The 14822-nt window shown below is 48.7% G+C and overlaps 2 protein-coding genes and 1 pseudogene across 6 annotated transcripts in view; all 3 read left to right on the top strand.

The window, feature by feature from the left end:
- CPEB1 (cytoplasmic polyadenylation element binding protein 1) overlaps positions 1-3477 on the top strand; it is a 167478-nt gene extending 164001 nt beyond the window's left edge. For 4 of the 5 annotated variants that reach the window (XM_012530488.4, XM_058294735.2, XM_058294736.2 and 1 more), the window contains 2 exons: positions 465-545; positions 1972-2413. In XM_012530488.4, coding sequence (XP_012385942.1) covers positions 465-545; positions 1972-2082 — 192 coding nt within the window. In that variant the 3' untranslated portion in view covers positions 2083-2413. Of the gene's footprint in view, positions 1-464; positions 546-1971 lie in introns of all 5 variants that reach the window. The other variant, XM_004472071.5, reaches the window with a different exon arrangement.
- A 1948-nt stretch (positions 3478-5425) lies between these two features.
- RPS17 (ribosomal protein S17) lies at positions 5426-10614 on the top strand. The gene is made up of 5 exons (XM_004472068.4): positions 5426-5484; positions 5721-5872; positions 6508-6613; positions 7063-7128; positions 8641-10614. The coding sequence occupies exons 1-5, from the start codon at positions 5482-5484 to the stop codon at positions 8719-8721; spliced, it is 408 nt and encodes a 135-aa protein (XP_004472125.1). The 5' UTR covers positions 5426-5481; the 3' UTR covers positions 8722-10614.
- A 1808-nt stretch (positions 10615-12422) lies between these two features.
- LOC101447081 (tubulin alpha-1B chain pseudogene) lies at positions 12423-14365 on the top strand (annotated as a pseudogene).
- The last annotated feature ends 457 nt before the right edge of the window (positions 14366-14822 follow it).

The raw sequence follows: 14822 nt of genomic DNA, 5'->3' as shown, positions 1-14822 counted from the left end.
CTTCTGGGAATTTTCATGATGTCAGGGTGTAGGAGTGGACTTGGGCCTGGTCTGCTCAGGAAGAAGGGAACTGGTGCTGTTGAGCCTCCTCGCTCTATGGGGTGCCTTCCCTTATTGCACATGGTATTTTTCTGTTAGTGCTAGGTAGCCTCACATCCCATTCTGTAACCCTTACCCCTATATGTTCTGTAAGGACTCACCATAGCTAACTGAGAGAGACCTGGGATACAAATTGCTGAGAGCACCAGGCAGTGAAGGGGCCAGCTTGGCTCTGCATAGCATGTGTGTTTGTCCTGTAGGGTCCCTGTCTGTAACCTCTTTCCATAATTCTCTCTAGGCCCCCTTTAAAAGGGGCAAATGTTCTGCATTCCTATGTGTGGCCCAATAATGGGCACCTCCCTTCTAATCTATATGGCCACCTAGTGAGAGGATCCACTTTCTTGTTCTGTTTTGTGTTTATTCAGGTTCAGATTGACCCCTACCTAGAGGATTCTCTGTGTCATATCTGCAGTTCTCAGCCTGGTCCTTTCTTCTGTCGAGATCAGGTGAGTTCCCCTGGGCACTTGAGATATCTGTAAATTCCTCTTAATTAAAAACTGTCATGTCAAGTTCATCACATGGAATGTTGAAGTTTTGAAGTACCTCCTGGTTGCCTGAACAAGGGGCAGCAGTAGTGTTTACTGATGGTCAGACCAGGGACACAGTACAGGTAGCTTGACCCAAAACTCTCGGGGGCAAGTGTGTTGAATTGCATCAGCATACTTTGGCCTTCCCTTGCCTGGGATGTCGCTGTGCAGTAGGACACTATTACTGATCTCTGAGAAAACTAGAAACCTCGGTGGGTGTTGTCATCAGTGCCTCCATGCCAGGTACTGCTGCTCTAATGCTGAGGCCTGTTAGACTGATTGTCTGCTACCCAAGGAATCCATTTTCTTTACTTCTGCACTGGATGGCATTGATACTTGTACTGGGCTGAGTCCATGTTGTCAGAAACGGGCAGAAAGCAGTGTGGCAGCTTTCTGCTGAATGTTTCTGGGGGTGGAGCAGTGCTCCTAAAATTTTAATGTTACACATCACCTGAGGATTTGTTTAAATGCAGAATCTGGTTCAGTGGGTCTAAGGTGGGGTCTAAGATCCTGTGTCTGATGAGTTCTCATATGACGCCAGCATTGCTGGTCTGCACCACACTTTAACAGTGAAGTGTTGGGGAAGTTCGGACCCCAGCAGTCCATCCATGCTTAGGCTTTTGTTGTTTTTGCAGTGGTGCTATCACTCAGGTTTGGAGTCTCTGGGCAAAGAGTAGTTAAACTGAGGCTTCAAAGGGAGGGTTTGAAGTAAGTTTGGGTTGTTGGGTAAAGCCTGAGAACAAGTATCTTCTGTGATCAACATCTTCCAGAAGACATTGTCTTTTATGTATTAGTATCTTTCACAGGTGATCCCCTTTTCAGATAATTGTTCAGAGGTTTGTGGCTTGCCTGAAGTTCCACAGCTAGCAAAAGGTGGGACTGAGACTGAGTCACTTCTCCTTACTTAGTCTAAAGAGGAAGGTATGTTACTCAGCATTAGACGCTGTAGTCAGTTTCTTTAAAAGTGTCCTTAAAAGTTCTTCCATGTTCACAGCCATGCGATACAGGTGTTCTGTAGGAGGTGAGAAGGGAGGCTACGGCAGGGGAATAGAGCAGATGTAACAATACTAGGGGATGAGGGAAGTTGGCACAGTCTCTGTATACAATAGCAGCCCAGTGCATTTAACTTGGGCACCGTAGAAATAGCCGATCTATTTTACATGGCTAGTCTGTCCTCTGTGATAGAGGTGAGAGGGCTCCCAGAGACCATCTCTTCTAGCCTGACAGAGGCCACTGGGAGTCTCCCACTCCCTCTTCGAGCAGAACAAGTAGCTCATGCAAAAAACCCCTCTGATTGGTGCTGACACTGGCATGCTATCTTCCCCCTTTCCTCCCCACAACCCAGGTCTGCTTCAAGTACTTCTGCCGGAGCTGCTGGCACTGGCGGCACAGCATGGAGGGCCTGCGCCACCACAGCCCACTGATGCGAAACCAGAAGAATCGAGATTCCAGCTAGAGGAGCTGGCCCTATCCAGTGGCCTGTGACTCCCAAGGCTGGCAGGTCAGGCGGCAGCCTGCACTATCCTGCCACTGCCGGCCAGGGAGCTGGCTTCCCGAGGACAAGGGAAAATCGTAGTCACCTTTGCACTTGCTGAATCTGTCTTTGTTTCTGCACTAATTAATGCACAATGAGTTTTGTCAGGTTTTGTTTTCAGGGGGTGTGCCAGGGCAAGGACCCTGTGGCTCACCCTTCACGCGACTCTGCAGTTTTCCCAGATTTTAGTTCCTCATTTTGCCAATGAAAAGCAAAAAAAAAAAAAAAAAAAAAAAAAACCACACAAAAAAAACACTACGTGTCCAGAAGGTGTTGACACGGATACCTACATCTAGGTTTATTTATTAAAAGCGCTTTTTTACATTCCTTGCAATACTGATGGTGATGATGCGCAGGTCTCATTGGTTTCATTCTTGCAGTTGCCATACAGTGCCTTTCCATTTATTTAACCCCCACCTGAACGGCATAAACTGAGTGTTCAGCTGGTGTTTTTTACTGTAAACTACAAGGAGACTTTGCTCTTCATTTAAACCAAAATCATATTTCATATTTTACGCTCGAGGGTTTTTACCGGTTCCTTTTTACACTCCTTAAAACAGTTTTTAAGTCGTTTGGAACAAGAGATTTTTTTTTCCTGGCAGCTTTTAACACAGCAAATTTGTGTCTGGGGGACTGCTGGTCACTGTTTTTCACAGTTGCAAATGAAGGCATTTGCAACCAAGAAAAAAAATTTTATTTTGGATTAGAAACTGGACCGGATAAACGGTGTTTGAGCGGCTGCTGTATATAGTTTTAAATGGTTTATTGCACCTTCTTAAGTTGCACTTATGTGGGGGGGAGGGTTGATAGAAGTTTTTAATCACAAAGTCACAGGACTTTTTTCTTTTTTGTAACTGAGCTAAAAGGGCTGCTTTTTGGTGGGGACAGATGAAGGCTCACAGGAGCCCTTTCTCTTAGAGGGGGCAAGTACCCTTCCCTTACTTCTTTCATTTGAGAAATGTATGAAACAACAGTTGCAGTTGACTGAAATGCTACTGGAATTTGAACACTTGACTTTTTTCTTCCTTCCTTCCTTTCTTAATTTTTTTTAATGGGAAAAAATAAAAATAAAACTACTTGCCCCTCTTGGGAAGCTGTGTGCCAAAGAACCAGTGTCATAAACCCCCTCCCCCTCTCCCTCCTGCTGAGCTGACGTTGCATTGTTGCATATCCCAGCTACTCTGTGGGTTTTGTGAAGCTGTGTGTGAAGTCTCTACCTCATTGTAGTATATGCAGGCAAGACTGCACTCTCCTACAGATGTGTGGAGTAAGCTGTGGTGTAGTTTTTTTGGCACATAATAAACACGTTGCAGCAGAGTTCTGATTTTGTCTCTGTGTCTGAGGTTGGGGGACAATAAATAAATGGGAGTAATAAGATTTCCAGACTAAGAGCTAATGTTTGCTTGGATTTTCTGTGGTAACATTCCAGCCTAGTGTGATGGGGCCATGTGGGAGACCTGTCCCTGTCTTAGTCATTTCCATGGTCACAGGAATTTTGGAGATTTTTCTCCAGTGGGCCCACACAGAGCAGCCAACCTCATTTCTATATATTAGCCCTCAACCCACTTAAAGTGTCGTTGCACTTCTGCTGTGCTGTATTTTCTTCCAATGAAACACATAAGACTGTTCCCTCTCCAGAAATAAAAATCTGTGAGATTCATTACCCCTGACCTGCAGATTCTCTCTTCTATTCCTTTGCTCCTACACTCTCCCCACCCTGGGAATGACTGCCTTCCTCCTCTAACATTCCCAAGTGGAAAAAGCCCTGCACAAGCTTTTTGATGCCCCTTTCACAACCTCCATTCCCAGCCTGGAGAACACAGAGGCATAACAGCTCAGGCTTCAGCAGGAGCCACTTGTTCATCTTCTGTAAGCCTTGGGCCGGATTCTTGTTTAGGGACTTCTCATTCTCTCCACATCACCTGACCCAGTTCTTTCCTGAGAAGGGAGCAAGTTATTTTTTTGCTCTTCCTCAGAGAGCCCTATGATATGGACTCTTAAGTGCTCCCAGAATCTGTAAGACAGTCTGCTGATGATTTTTTTTTTAGAGTGGACCTGATAGGCAGGCTGACCCAGCTACTGGGCTGATCCTTTAAGAGACTCCAATATAGTACGGTGGCAGGAACCCTACATAATAAAGCATTCCTTCTGTAAATCTGGGTGCAAGAGCTCACGAGGTGAGCTCAGCCAAGAATGAGGCCTGATGATTCACTTGGGGCCTGGCTGAAGCTTAATCTGAAATTGTTGGTAAAGTAAGCTGCAACGCAGAGGAGGGCCTGACTCTCCCCTTTGATCTTTTTTTATTCTCCCATGGAAAAAGGCATCTCTTCTGTCCGTGTCTCTTGTCCCATACTTCTTTCCTGTCCTTCAGCCTTCCATCCCCAATCACTTGAAAGAATCTGGCTAGGCTGGCCAAGGGTCACTGCATGGTTGAGGGGTGCAGCATGGCACTGGGCCCCATAACATATCCAGCCTGGCCAGTTCAGCCTTCACCCAGGAACCAGAGTTGGAAGAAGTGGGCATGGCTCTGGCTAGGCTGATGAAGCCACCAGGTGGTTTCAGAAGGGCCTTATTTGGGGATGGCTATGGCAGGAATCTCACGGAGATAGTTGTAGGTGAAGAAAGCACACTCGTTGGGAGCCTTAAGGGTAAGCTGAGCCCTCATTCAGTCACCTAAATATCTGCGTGCTTGCTGTGCCCTAGGCACTGGGGATTAGCTAAACAACAACAAAAAACCCTTAGTCTCCTAGAACTCAGTACCAACTTAGTCTGTAAATTTAAGTCCCGTGACTAGTATTACACAATATTTGCATAAAGGGAAAGTGATGGAGCTATGGTGCTATTTTATATAAGTTGGAACGAAAGCCCCTCTCATAAGGTGACCTTTGAACAAAGACTCAAGTGAGATACAGCTCTCCCAGTCACACTTGGGTCTCCGCCAGGAGAGGGGGGACAAATCTCTGACCCATGGACGGTGGCTCCCTGAGTCGGGCGCCATCTCCTTCCTCCCCTTCGCACTAGCCAGATGGCCTTCCCAAGGCCTCGAAGCTCCCTTCCCCCTCCCCTCCCCCGGAGTGTGCGTTACAGGTGCACCCCTCCTAGTAGGTTAGAGCACAGGAATTCGGGGCGCAGCGACCGGGCGAGGAAGCCCCGAGGGCGCGGGGCTCGCCGCCCGCAGCCCCACCCCGCGCCGCCAGGGGCCGCTGTGGGCGCTCGCGCCGGCTCAGCGCGGCCCAGGCTAGGCGGAAGCGGCTTTCTGGCCTGCGCTTTATAGGTCTCACTTGTGCTTCCTGTTTCCTCTTTTACCAGAGACCCGCCGACATGGTAGGTGTTTTTGTGCCAGGCCGCCATCCCCACAATCGTCCTCCATCCTCCGCTTTCCGTGGGCCCCAGTCTTCGGAGGGAGCCCTGGGCCCGGTGGGCGCGGGGCCCTTTCTGGCTGGGGCCGCGGGCTTCCGCCCTGGCCCCCGCGCTCCTCACCCGACCCGGGCCCAGCCCGCGGCCGCTCCCTTCCCAGGGGTGCCCCGACTCGCGAGTGACCCGGTGCTCTCCGCCTGCAGGGCCGCGTTCGCACCAAAACCGTGAAGAAGGCGGCTCGGGTCATCATTGAGAAGTACTACACGCGCCTAGGCAACGACTTCCACACGAACAAGCGCGTGTGCGAGGAGATCGCCATCATTCCCAGCAAAAAGCTGCGGAACAAGATAGCAGGGTGGGTTGAGTGGGCGCCGGCCTCCAGCCCTCGGAGCTTGTGGGGCTCGGGAAGGAGCTCTGCGCTGGTGGGTTTCCTTCCTGCGAGTCTGCGTGAGGCCCGGGGCGTGCTGGAGGTTTGCCTTTGCAGGGTTTCTTGTCGCGATTATCTTGGGTTTGGGTTACAGTTGATTGGTTGACTGGTGGTCGTAACTTGGAGTTAACCACAGTCAGACCCCCTGCTTGAAAGGCTGATTGCTTTTGTTTGTGGTCTCGATAATTGTTCTCTGCTGTTGACTAGGATTTGGACAAGATGCCATTGCTGCTCAGAAAATTTTGTAAGACTGTAGCAATATGTATTATGTAGACTTGAACTCGAAGACCGTGAAGGCTGAGAGGGGTCATGAAATTTTAAAGGGTTGGGTTTGGTGATTTTGAAGGAGAGTTTGAGTAGAGGGTGTGAGAAACCAAAGGGTACTTAGGTAAGCTGAGCTAGGCTTGGAGAGGATCCTAGGTGTGTGTAGGTTCAGAGTTGAGACGTTCCTAGGATGATGAGCCCCCTCCCTTCTCACTGAAAAAGAATTGGAGATCCAGGTGCTCAGGGTGTTAAGGTGGGCGTCGACAGGTGTTCTCACTGCTGTCCTTGGGCTTTGGTAGCTATGTCACGCATCTGATGAAGCGGATCCAGAGAGGTCCCGTGCGGGGTATCTCCATCAAGCTGCAGGAGGAGGAGAGAGAAAGGAGAGATAATTATGTTCCTGAGGTAAGCTTTCAAGTCCTTCACTTCCAGAGAGACCTCAGCTGACCCTGAGATGGGGTCCTTTGCCTGAACACCCCCTAACCAGCTGTAGGTGCCTGTAAGCTGTCTACCTGTATATCCCTACAGTAGCCTCTTCTGCCCCCTAAGGACCATTTCAGTCCACCATTTTTCATAAGAAAGCCCTTAATGACTGCTCGATGGCTGTCCCGGCCTCTGGTTTATCTGCCTCTGACGTAGTATTCATGAGGTATAAACCTAGTATTGAGTTTTTCTGACTACTGATTAGGTAATAACGAGGGCATACAAAGAAAGATAAAACCAAAATACCTGTGGGATCCTATCCTGCCCCTGGCTTTTTTTTTTTTTTTTGGTCTGCTCATTTAAGAATGGGAGAAGCAGGGGAGGTGAGAGCTCACTGATTGATTACTGTGGGCCTACCTTGTTCCTTCTAGGTTTCAGCCCTGGATCAGGAGATCATTGAAGTAGATCCTGACACTAAGGAAATGCTGAAGCTCTTGGTAAGTATTTGCTGGATTCCTTAAAGTAGGACTTTAAAAGTGGGACTGGTCAAGAACTGTCAGTGTTTATTAGCTGTAGTAAGAATAACTAACACTAACTGAGTCCTTAATGTGTGCCAGGCATTCTTCTGAGCACTTAACATATATTTTAAATCTTCACAGTATCCCATGAGTGCATCCTGTTACCTACATTTTTACAAATGAGAAAACAAACTCCAAGATAATACAGCTTGTAAATGGTAGAATTAGTTTTCCATATATATTTTTAACTAAAGTATAGTTTTTTCCCAAAATAGGTGTAGGTAGTTACTGAAGGTTGTGTGCAGTGAGATTGTGTTTCATACAGTCATCAGCTTTAATTTCCGAATCCAGTGGCCTCTTTGCTGTCTAGGATACTCCTTCTCTTGGTTCCTTCCATTCTTTCCTCAGTTCCAAGGCACGTTCCTCTGGGTGCTAGCCTGGTTCTCCGTCCATCTGCTTACCAGGTGGTGGGCTTCACAGTCCGGCAGGCATGTATAGGGAATGCAAAAGATAATTTTTAAAAAAAAAAATGGAGCCTCCATGTGTCCCACCACCCATCTATCTTCAGAAAACCATTGTCCACACAGCCAAAGCCTGCTATATGGATCATTTCTTCCTGAATGCACTTTTATTAGTTTTGATTGTAAATGGGTTTTAGAGGCTCAGGTGGGACATAAAATGCCAGGCACGTGGTGGGCCCTTGGGTTCTTTGCCCTACTCATACCCTCGCATAAAGGTAGCCCCTGATCTTTCCCTCCTACGCTGCATGGTGCCTTGTGCACATGGGACACTTTACAAATGTTTACTAGATTAGTAGTGTCTCTTACCTGAGTCTGGGTCCCTAAGAATGTCCTTCACAGTGCCTAGAAAGGAATTGGCATTGTGTCCTGGGGCAGTAGTTCTCAGAGTGATAGATTTCGTCCCTTAGGGGACATTGGTAATGTCTGGAGACATTTTTGGTTGTCACAGCTGGTGAGGTACTAGTGGCCAGGGATGCTGCTAAACATGGAATAGTGCACAGGGCAGCCCCCTCAAAGAATTATCCAGCACAGATGTCAGTAAAACCACCGGGAAAACTGCACAAGAGTGATCTGAAGGGGTTGGGGAAGACAAAGACAGCATGATCTTGCATCCCTGAGCTATTTGGGAGACAGGGTAAGAGGCATTCCAAGTAGATTTCCCACAAAAGTGAAAAGTGTGTAAATGCATGGAGGATACAGAAGGCAGGTCAGGGACAGTGTAACTTGGGGTACCATGTGGTCAGGTTTGTGCTGAAGATCACACTGAAAGAAAGTGGAGGCATTGCCTCCAATGACTGGCTAAAGGGGCAAGACGTCCCTGAGTTACTACTTTGGGGAAGGGGAGAGTAGACTTTTGGTGTCTTGAAGGTCCTCTTTTGGTTTGACACTGGTCCCCCCTAGCCTGGTGGGGCCTGGGGCTCTGCTGTCGTCGCGAGGCACTGCTCACGCTGAACCCACTTTGTTGTTCCAGGACTTCGGCAGCCTCTCCAACCTGCAGGTCACTCAGCCCACAGTTGGGATGAATTTCAAAACACCACGTGGAGCCGTTTGAATCTTTCTGCTATGCTGTAATATTTTCAATAAACCTGAGGACATCATCCTTGCCTCTGTCATCTGTGGCGTTGCCTGTGGGAGGAGCTAAGCACAGAAGTTCTTTCTCAGGCACACTTGTGTGCCAACTGCCTCTCCAGGCCCAGCAGTTGCCTGGGATCTAAGGGTGCCAGCCTGCATGGTCCGTGGGGAGCAGGTTCAGCTGAGCATAGGCCTTGCCAGTTTACTGTATTCCCAGAACTATCCTGGAGATGTGTCAGATACACCTCATGGAAGAGGAATAGCATTTGGAGAAATCCTGCCTCCTGGCGTGAGCCAGTTCTGCCCTGCTGGGCCCTCAGCACTGACCTTAACTTCAGGAAGAAGCCAGGAGATGCTTTCCCCTATTTGCCCTGCATGACCTGGGTCTGCTTCCAGCCTCTCCTGGTGCTGTTGATGCTCCTTGGAACCCACCAACCTGGGGAGGGCAGCTTGTATCAGGGTTTGGCCTTCTGTACAAGACTGGCTGTGTGTCCAATGCTGAGCCCAGTGGCTGAAGCGTAGGAGGTCCCACAAAGTGTTGATAGGAATGCATGTGTTTGTGGAAGGTGGGGGAGCATAGTACGGGGATGTTTCAGACCACAAAGTGACAGCTGGAACGTACTTGGTGCTTATCACTAAATTCATGTGCAGCACTGGGATCCCTGCTGGAGGTGCTGGAACCAGGGGTGGTGCTGGGCTGGAGGGAAGGCTCTCAGTGCAGTGGGAGGAGGAGCTGTTAAGTTGCAGTGTGTTGCATGCACTCATATTTCCTGCATGTTCTGGCTGAGCCTTGGTATGTGTCTACCAAGATCATGTGGCAAAGAAGTGGCAGAGCTGGAATTTGAACCCAGGTCAAGCTGGCTCCAAAGCTCTCCTCTGATCTTTGCACTCCTGCTATATACATCAAAACATTTAAAAATGTTTTGTAAGAATTTTTTTTAATTGCATCAATACATACATCACGAAATTTCCCACTTCATGTATACAATTCAGTGGTATGACTTGCATTCATGGTATTGTGCTACTGTTGCCACCATCCATTACCAAAACTTGCATCTCTCCAGGCAGTAACTCCCCAGTGCCACCGCTCCAGCTCCTGATAACCTGGAATCCACCCTCTGTAGAATCACAATATCTGTCCTTTTGTGTTGTGTCATCTCTAAGTTTTATTCCTGTAGTAGCATTTTAAGAACTTTATTCCTTTTTACAGTTGGGTAATGTTCTATGATGTGTATAAACCACATTTTGTTTACCTAGCCTTCAGTTGATGGACACTAGGGTTACTTCCACCTCTTGGTTATTGTGAATAATGCTGCTGTGAACACAAATGCACAAATACCGGTTCAAGTCCCTGTTGAATTCTTTGGAGTATATACCAAGAAGTGGAATTGCCAGACTAGTAATTCTGATGCAATATCCAGTTAGCATTTTTGCCCCTAGTTATATTCTCCCTCTCCCTCTTTTCTTCACCCCTCCCTTCCCCGCTCTATACATCCATCCATACAACACACTTCTGAAGTTTTTGAGATTAAGTCGGAGACAAACGCTTACTCCTAAACATTTCAGTTTATTTCCTAAGAATAAAGACATTCTCTTACATAACCACAATTTTCAAGATCCAGAATTGAACAGCCATAATCAAATTTTGCCTGCGATGTCCTTTATAGCTATTTTTTCCCAATCCAGGATCATTTGTTGCATCCTTCTCATGTCCCTTTAAACAGTTCTTCAGCCTTTCGTGACTATTCAAAAGTATTGGTCTTGGGAAAGATGGGGAGGGGGGAGTGTATATGGGAATCCCTTATACTTTCAATGTAACTTTTCTGTCATCTAAAACCTCTTTAAAAATAAAGCTTACTATATAAGACAAAAAGTATTGGCCAATTATTTTGTATAATGCCCTTCAATTTGGGTTTGTCTGATATTTTCTTATGATTACATTCAAATTAGCTTTTTTTTTCTGCAGGAGTCCCACAGAAGTGAAGCTATGTTCTTGGAACATGGTGTCAAGAGGCACAGAATATCAGCTTGCCCCATTTTTAGGGATGGCTAATTCTGATCACTTGGATGAAGGTGCTGTCAATCCTCACTGTAAAGTTACACATTCCGCTTTTATAATTAGCTTGCGAGAAGTTATTTTGAGGCTGAACAACCTGTTTATCAATTCACTCCCGCTAGTTTTAGCCTCATCGCTAATTTTCTAATTCCGTCCATAATTTCTAATTCTATTTTAGTATTCTCCAAGGAGAACCAACTTTTGTGTCCCTTTCTGGGTGTGGGCGCAGGCATCCTCAGCAGGGACTTTGCCTTCTAAACGCAGCTCTGCCTAAAGGCGCCCCCCCCCCCCCCCCCCGCTGGGTGTGACTGGTGCGGAAAAGGGCGCGCTCTGGGGCGGAGGGGTCAGAGCCGAAGGAAGCCACCAGTGAAATGCAAGAGCCTGAAAGGGGGCGGCTTGGCGGCGGTGCTCGCCACACTTCCGCCAGGGGGCAGCGTCGCACTAGTTACATCTCGACTCTGCCTCAAATGTTTTCCGCACCTGGCGACTGAGGCGCGGGCACGGCGAGAGGAGGGGTGCGGCGGCCGCGGCTGCGGGACCCAGCGGGGCCGGGGCTTCCCCACCGCCCAGTTCTTCGTCTGTGGAACTGGACTAACGGCAGTGCGTGTTGGAATCACCCGGGGGGCCTGCCACGCGCCGCCGTCCCCGGGGGCGGGCCCGCGCAGGTGCGCCCGCGGCTCAGCAGGCGTGCGGGGGCCTGTGTGCTGCGGGCCCCGCCGTGTGCCCCCTGTGTACGGCGGGCCCCTGTGTGCCCTTGTGTGCCCCCTGTGAAAGCGGGGCCCCCAGGGTGCCCCTGTGTACGGCAGGGCTCCCCGTGTGCCCCGTGTGCGGCGGTCCCCTCGCTTGCCCCCCTGTGTACGGTGGGCCCCCCGTGTGCGTCTCTCTGTGCGGTGAGCCCCCGTGTGGCCCGTGTGCGGCGGGAACCCTGTGTGCCCCCGTGTGCCCCCGTGTGCTCCCCCGCGTGCGGCGGGGCCCCCTCCGCGGCTCCGGGTCCTCTGGTTCTCGGCCTCAGCTGGCCGGGACGGTCCCCCTGTCCCCCTGTGGCGGGGGAGCTCTGGCGCTGCAGGACTGGAAAGACCCCGGAACTTTGGCAGGTAATCTTTTCTTCTTTTTCCGATATCTTCCTTGTGTATTTGTGTACAAAGGTAATTTTTTTTTTTTTTTAAGTGAAGCGCCTCTCATACAGATATGGAACGAACACGTGGAGAGTTTTTCAAAGCTCGGTGAGGGAACGTTGCAGTCACTTCAGAGACGTCCGGGCAGCGCCCTGTGTGGGGAGAAGGAACGCTGACCCGAGGCTCCAGCCGGGCTCGCGCAGCGGGGAGGGCGCGCAAGCGAACGCCACCCACCCGGCTTTTTTACATGAAAAACTATTTGAATGCTCTCAGTTCTGGACCACTTCAGAGTAGCTGAATAGCTCAAAGGCATGAAAGACACCCAGTGCGCACGGAAGCAGGGCACTCACGGACTTGCATCCATACTTTCTAAGCAATCCGTACTTTCTCACTGAAGCACAACCCCCCCCCCCCCCCCATATTTGAAAATTCGTATTCTTCTAATTGTCACAGAAAACTCTTTCATCAAGATTTTCGATTTTCTTAGAATTAGTTATACATAGTCTTGGCTCATTAGGAAACACTCCAGAATGCGTTACTTACCTCGACTCTTAGCTTATCGGGGACGGTAACCAGGACCCGTGTCTGCTCCTGTCGTCTTCGCCTTCCATCCCGTAGCCACCATGTGTGAGTGCATCTCCATCCACGTTGGCCAGGCTGGTGTCCAGATTGGCAATGCCTGCTGGGAGCTCTACTGCCTGGAACACGGCATCCAGCCCGATGGCCAGATGCCAAGTGACAAAACCATTGCGGGAGGAGATGACTCCTTCAACAACTTCTTCAGTGAGACCAGTGCTGGCAAGCATGTGCCCGGGGCAGTGTTTGTAGACCTGGAACCTATTGTCATTGATGAACTTCTCACTGGTACCTACCACCAGCTCTTCCACCCTGAGCAGCTCATCACAGGCAAGGAAGATGCTGCCAATAACTATGCCCGCGGGCATTACACCATTGGCAAGGAGATCATCGACCTGGTTCTGGACAGAATTCGCAAACTGGCCGACCAGTGCACAGGTCTACAGGGCTTCTTGGTTTTCCACAGCTTTGGTGGGAGAACTTGTTCTGGGTTCACCTCCCTGCTGATGAAACACCTTTCTGTTGATTGTGGCAAGAAGTCCAAGCTGGAGTTCTCCATTTACCCAGCCCCCCAGGTCTCCACAGCTGTGGTCGAACCCTGCAACTCCATCCTCACCACCCACACCACCCTGGAGCACTCAGATTGTGCCTTTGTGGTAGACAATGAGGCCATCTATGACATCTGTCGCAGAGATCTTGATATTGAGCGCCCAACCTACACCAACCTTAACCGCCTTATTAGCCAGATTGTGTCCTCCATCACAGCCTCCCTCAGGTTCGATGGTGCCCTGAATGGAGATCTGACAGAATTCCAGACCAACCTGGCGCCCCATCCCCGCATCCACTTTCCTCTGGCCACATATGCCCCTGTCATCTCTGCTGAGAAAGCCTGCCATGAGCAGCTTTCTGTAGCAGAGATTACCAGTGCTTGCTTCCAGCCAGCCAACCAGATGGTGAAATGTAATCCTCGCCACGGTAAGTACATGGCCTGCTGCCTGTTGTACCATGGCCACGTGGTTCCCAAAGACGTCAATGCTGCCATGGCCACCATCGAGGCCAAGCGTAGCATCCAGTTTGTAGACTGGTGTCCCGCTGGCTTCAAGGTCGGCATTAATTACCAGCCTCCCACTGTGGTTCCTGGTGGCGACCTGGCCAAGGTGCAGCGAGCTGTGTGCCTGCTGAGCAACACCACAGCCTCAACCATGAGTTTGACCTGATGTACGCCAAGCGTGCCTTTATTCACTGGTACGTAGGGGAGGGAATGGAGGAAGGAGAGTTTTCTGAGGCCCGTGAGGACATGGCTGCCCTTGAGAAGGACAATGAGGAGGTTGGTGTAGATTCTGTTGAAGGAGAAGGTGAGGAAGAAGAAGAATATTAGTACCCATTTCTCAGCCCTACAGCATGTCTCACTCCCAGTACTTCCGCTTCTCCATTAGCTGACAAGGCATTTAAGCTCTCTGGTTAGCTTGTCTACACTTGATTGTGATCATGTCTTATTTTTCCATGTATATCTGTAAAGTTTTCAATCATGTCTCAGTAAAGGCTTTAAGAAAAGTGAAAAAAAAAAAAACAGGGAACACTCCATATCCAATACTACATCTTTTTCATGTTCTGTTTTTTCTTACATTAAACTTGTCAAATGTTGGACTATTTTCATTGCTATTTTCTAAAAGTACCACCCCCTTGGATTTTTCTCTCTTCATTTTGCAGTTGCCCTTTTCCTCATTAGAACTTACTGTGAGGAATATGTGAGCAATGCTCATTTTCTCTTTTTCTTCAAGTGCAACAATTGCAAACGACCTGCTGTCTGTTTTTGTAGGGGCTCTGAGCTAAAAATGATTTTTATATTTGAGTGGTTAAAAAATATATCAAGAGAAGAATGTTTTGTGACATGAAAATTATACAAAATTCAAATTTTAGTGTTCACAAATAAAGTTTTATTGGAACACAGTCACAGTTGTTCGTTTGTCTTGCTGTGGCTTCTTTCATAGGACAGTGGTCAAGTTGAGCAGTTGCCACAGAGACTGGCTGTGGCGTTCGTATGACTTGGCATGGCTGCTGGTTACCAGAAAGCACAGTGACCCAGTTATAACTCAAGAGCATTTCAGGTGACACATGTATCACCAGACCATGGTGTTTTATTTTACCAGTTCATACTTGTGTCAAAACAAAAAAAGAAGCAAAAACTGAGCTTCAGATGTGCTTTTAAGATACAGTGGTGCGTGGATTATTTTCTTATTAGATGGCAAAGCATTGTGTTTATTATGCAATGACACAATAGCTGTGCTTAAGGAATACATTACTAGACTATGTACACATCACAGCATTCTGGAT

The sequence above is a fragment of the Dasypus novemcinctus genome, chromosome 3 (genome assembly GCF_030445035.2).
Source record: "Dasypus novemcinctus isolate mDasNov1 chromosome 3, mDasNov1.1.hap2, whole genome shotgun sequence".
NCBI lineage: Eukaryota > Metazoa > Chordata > Mammalia > Cingulata > Dasypodidae > Dasypus > Dasypus novemcinctus.
This window is presented reverse-complemented; position numbering and strand designations above follow the sequence as displayed.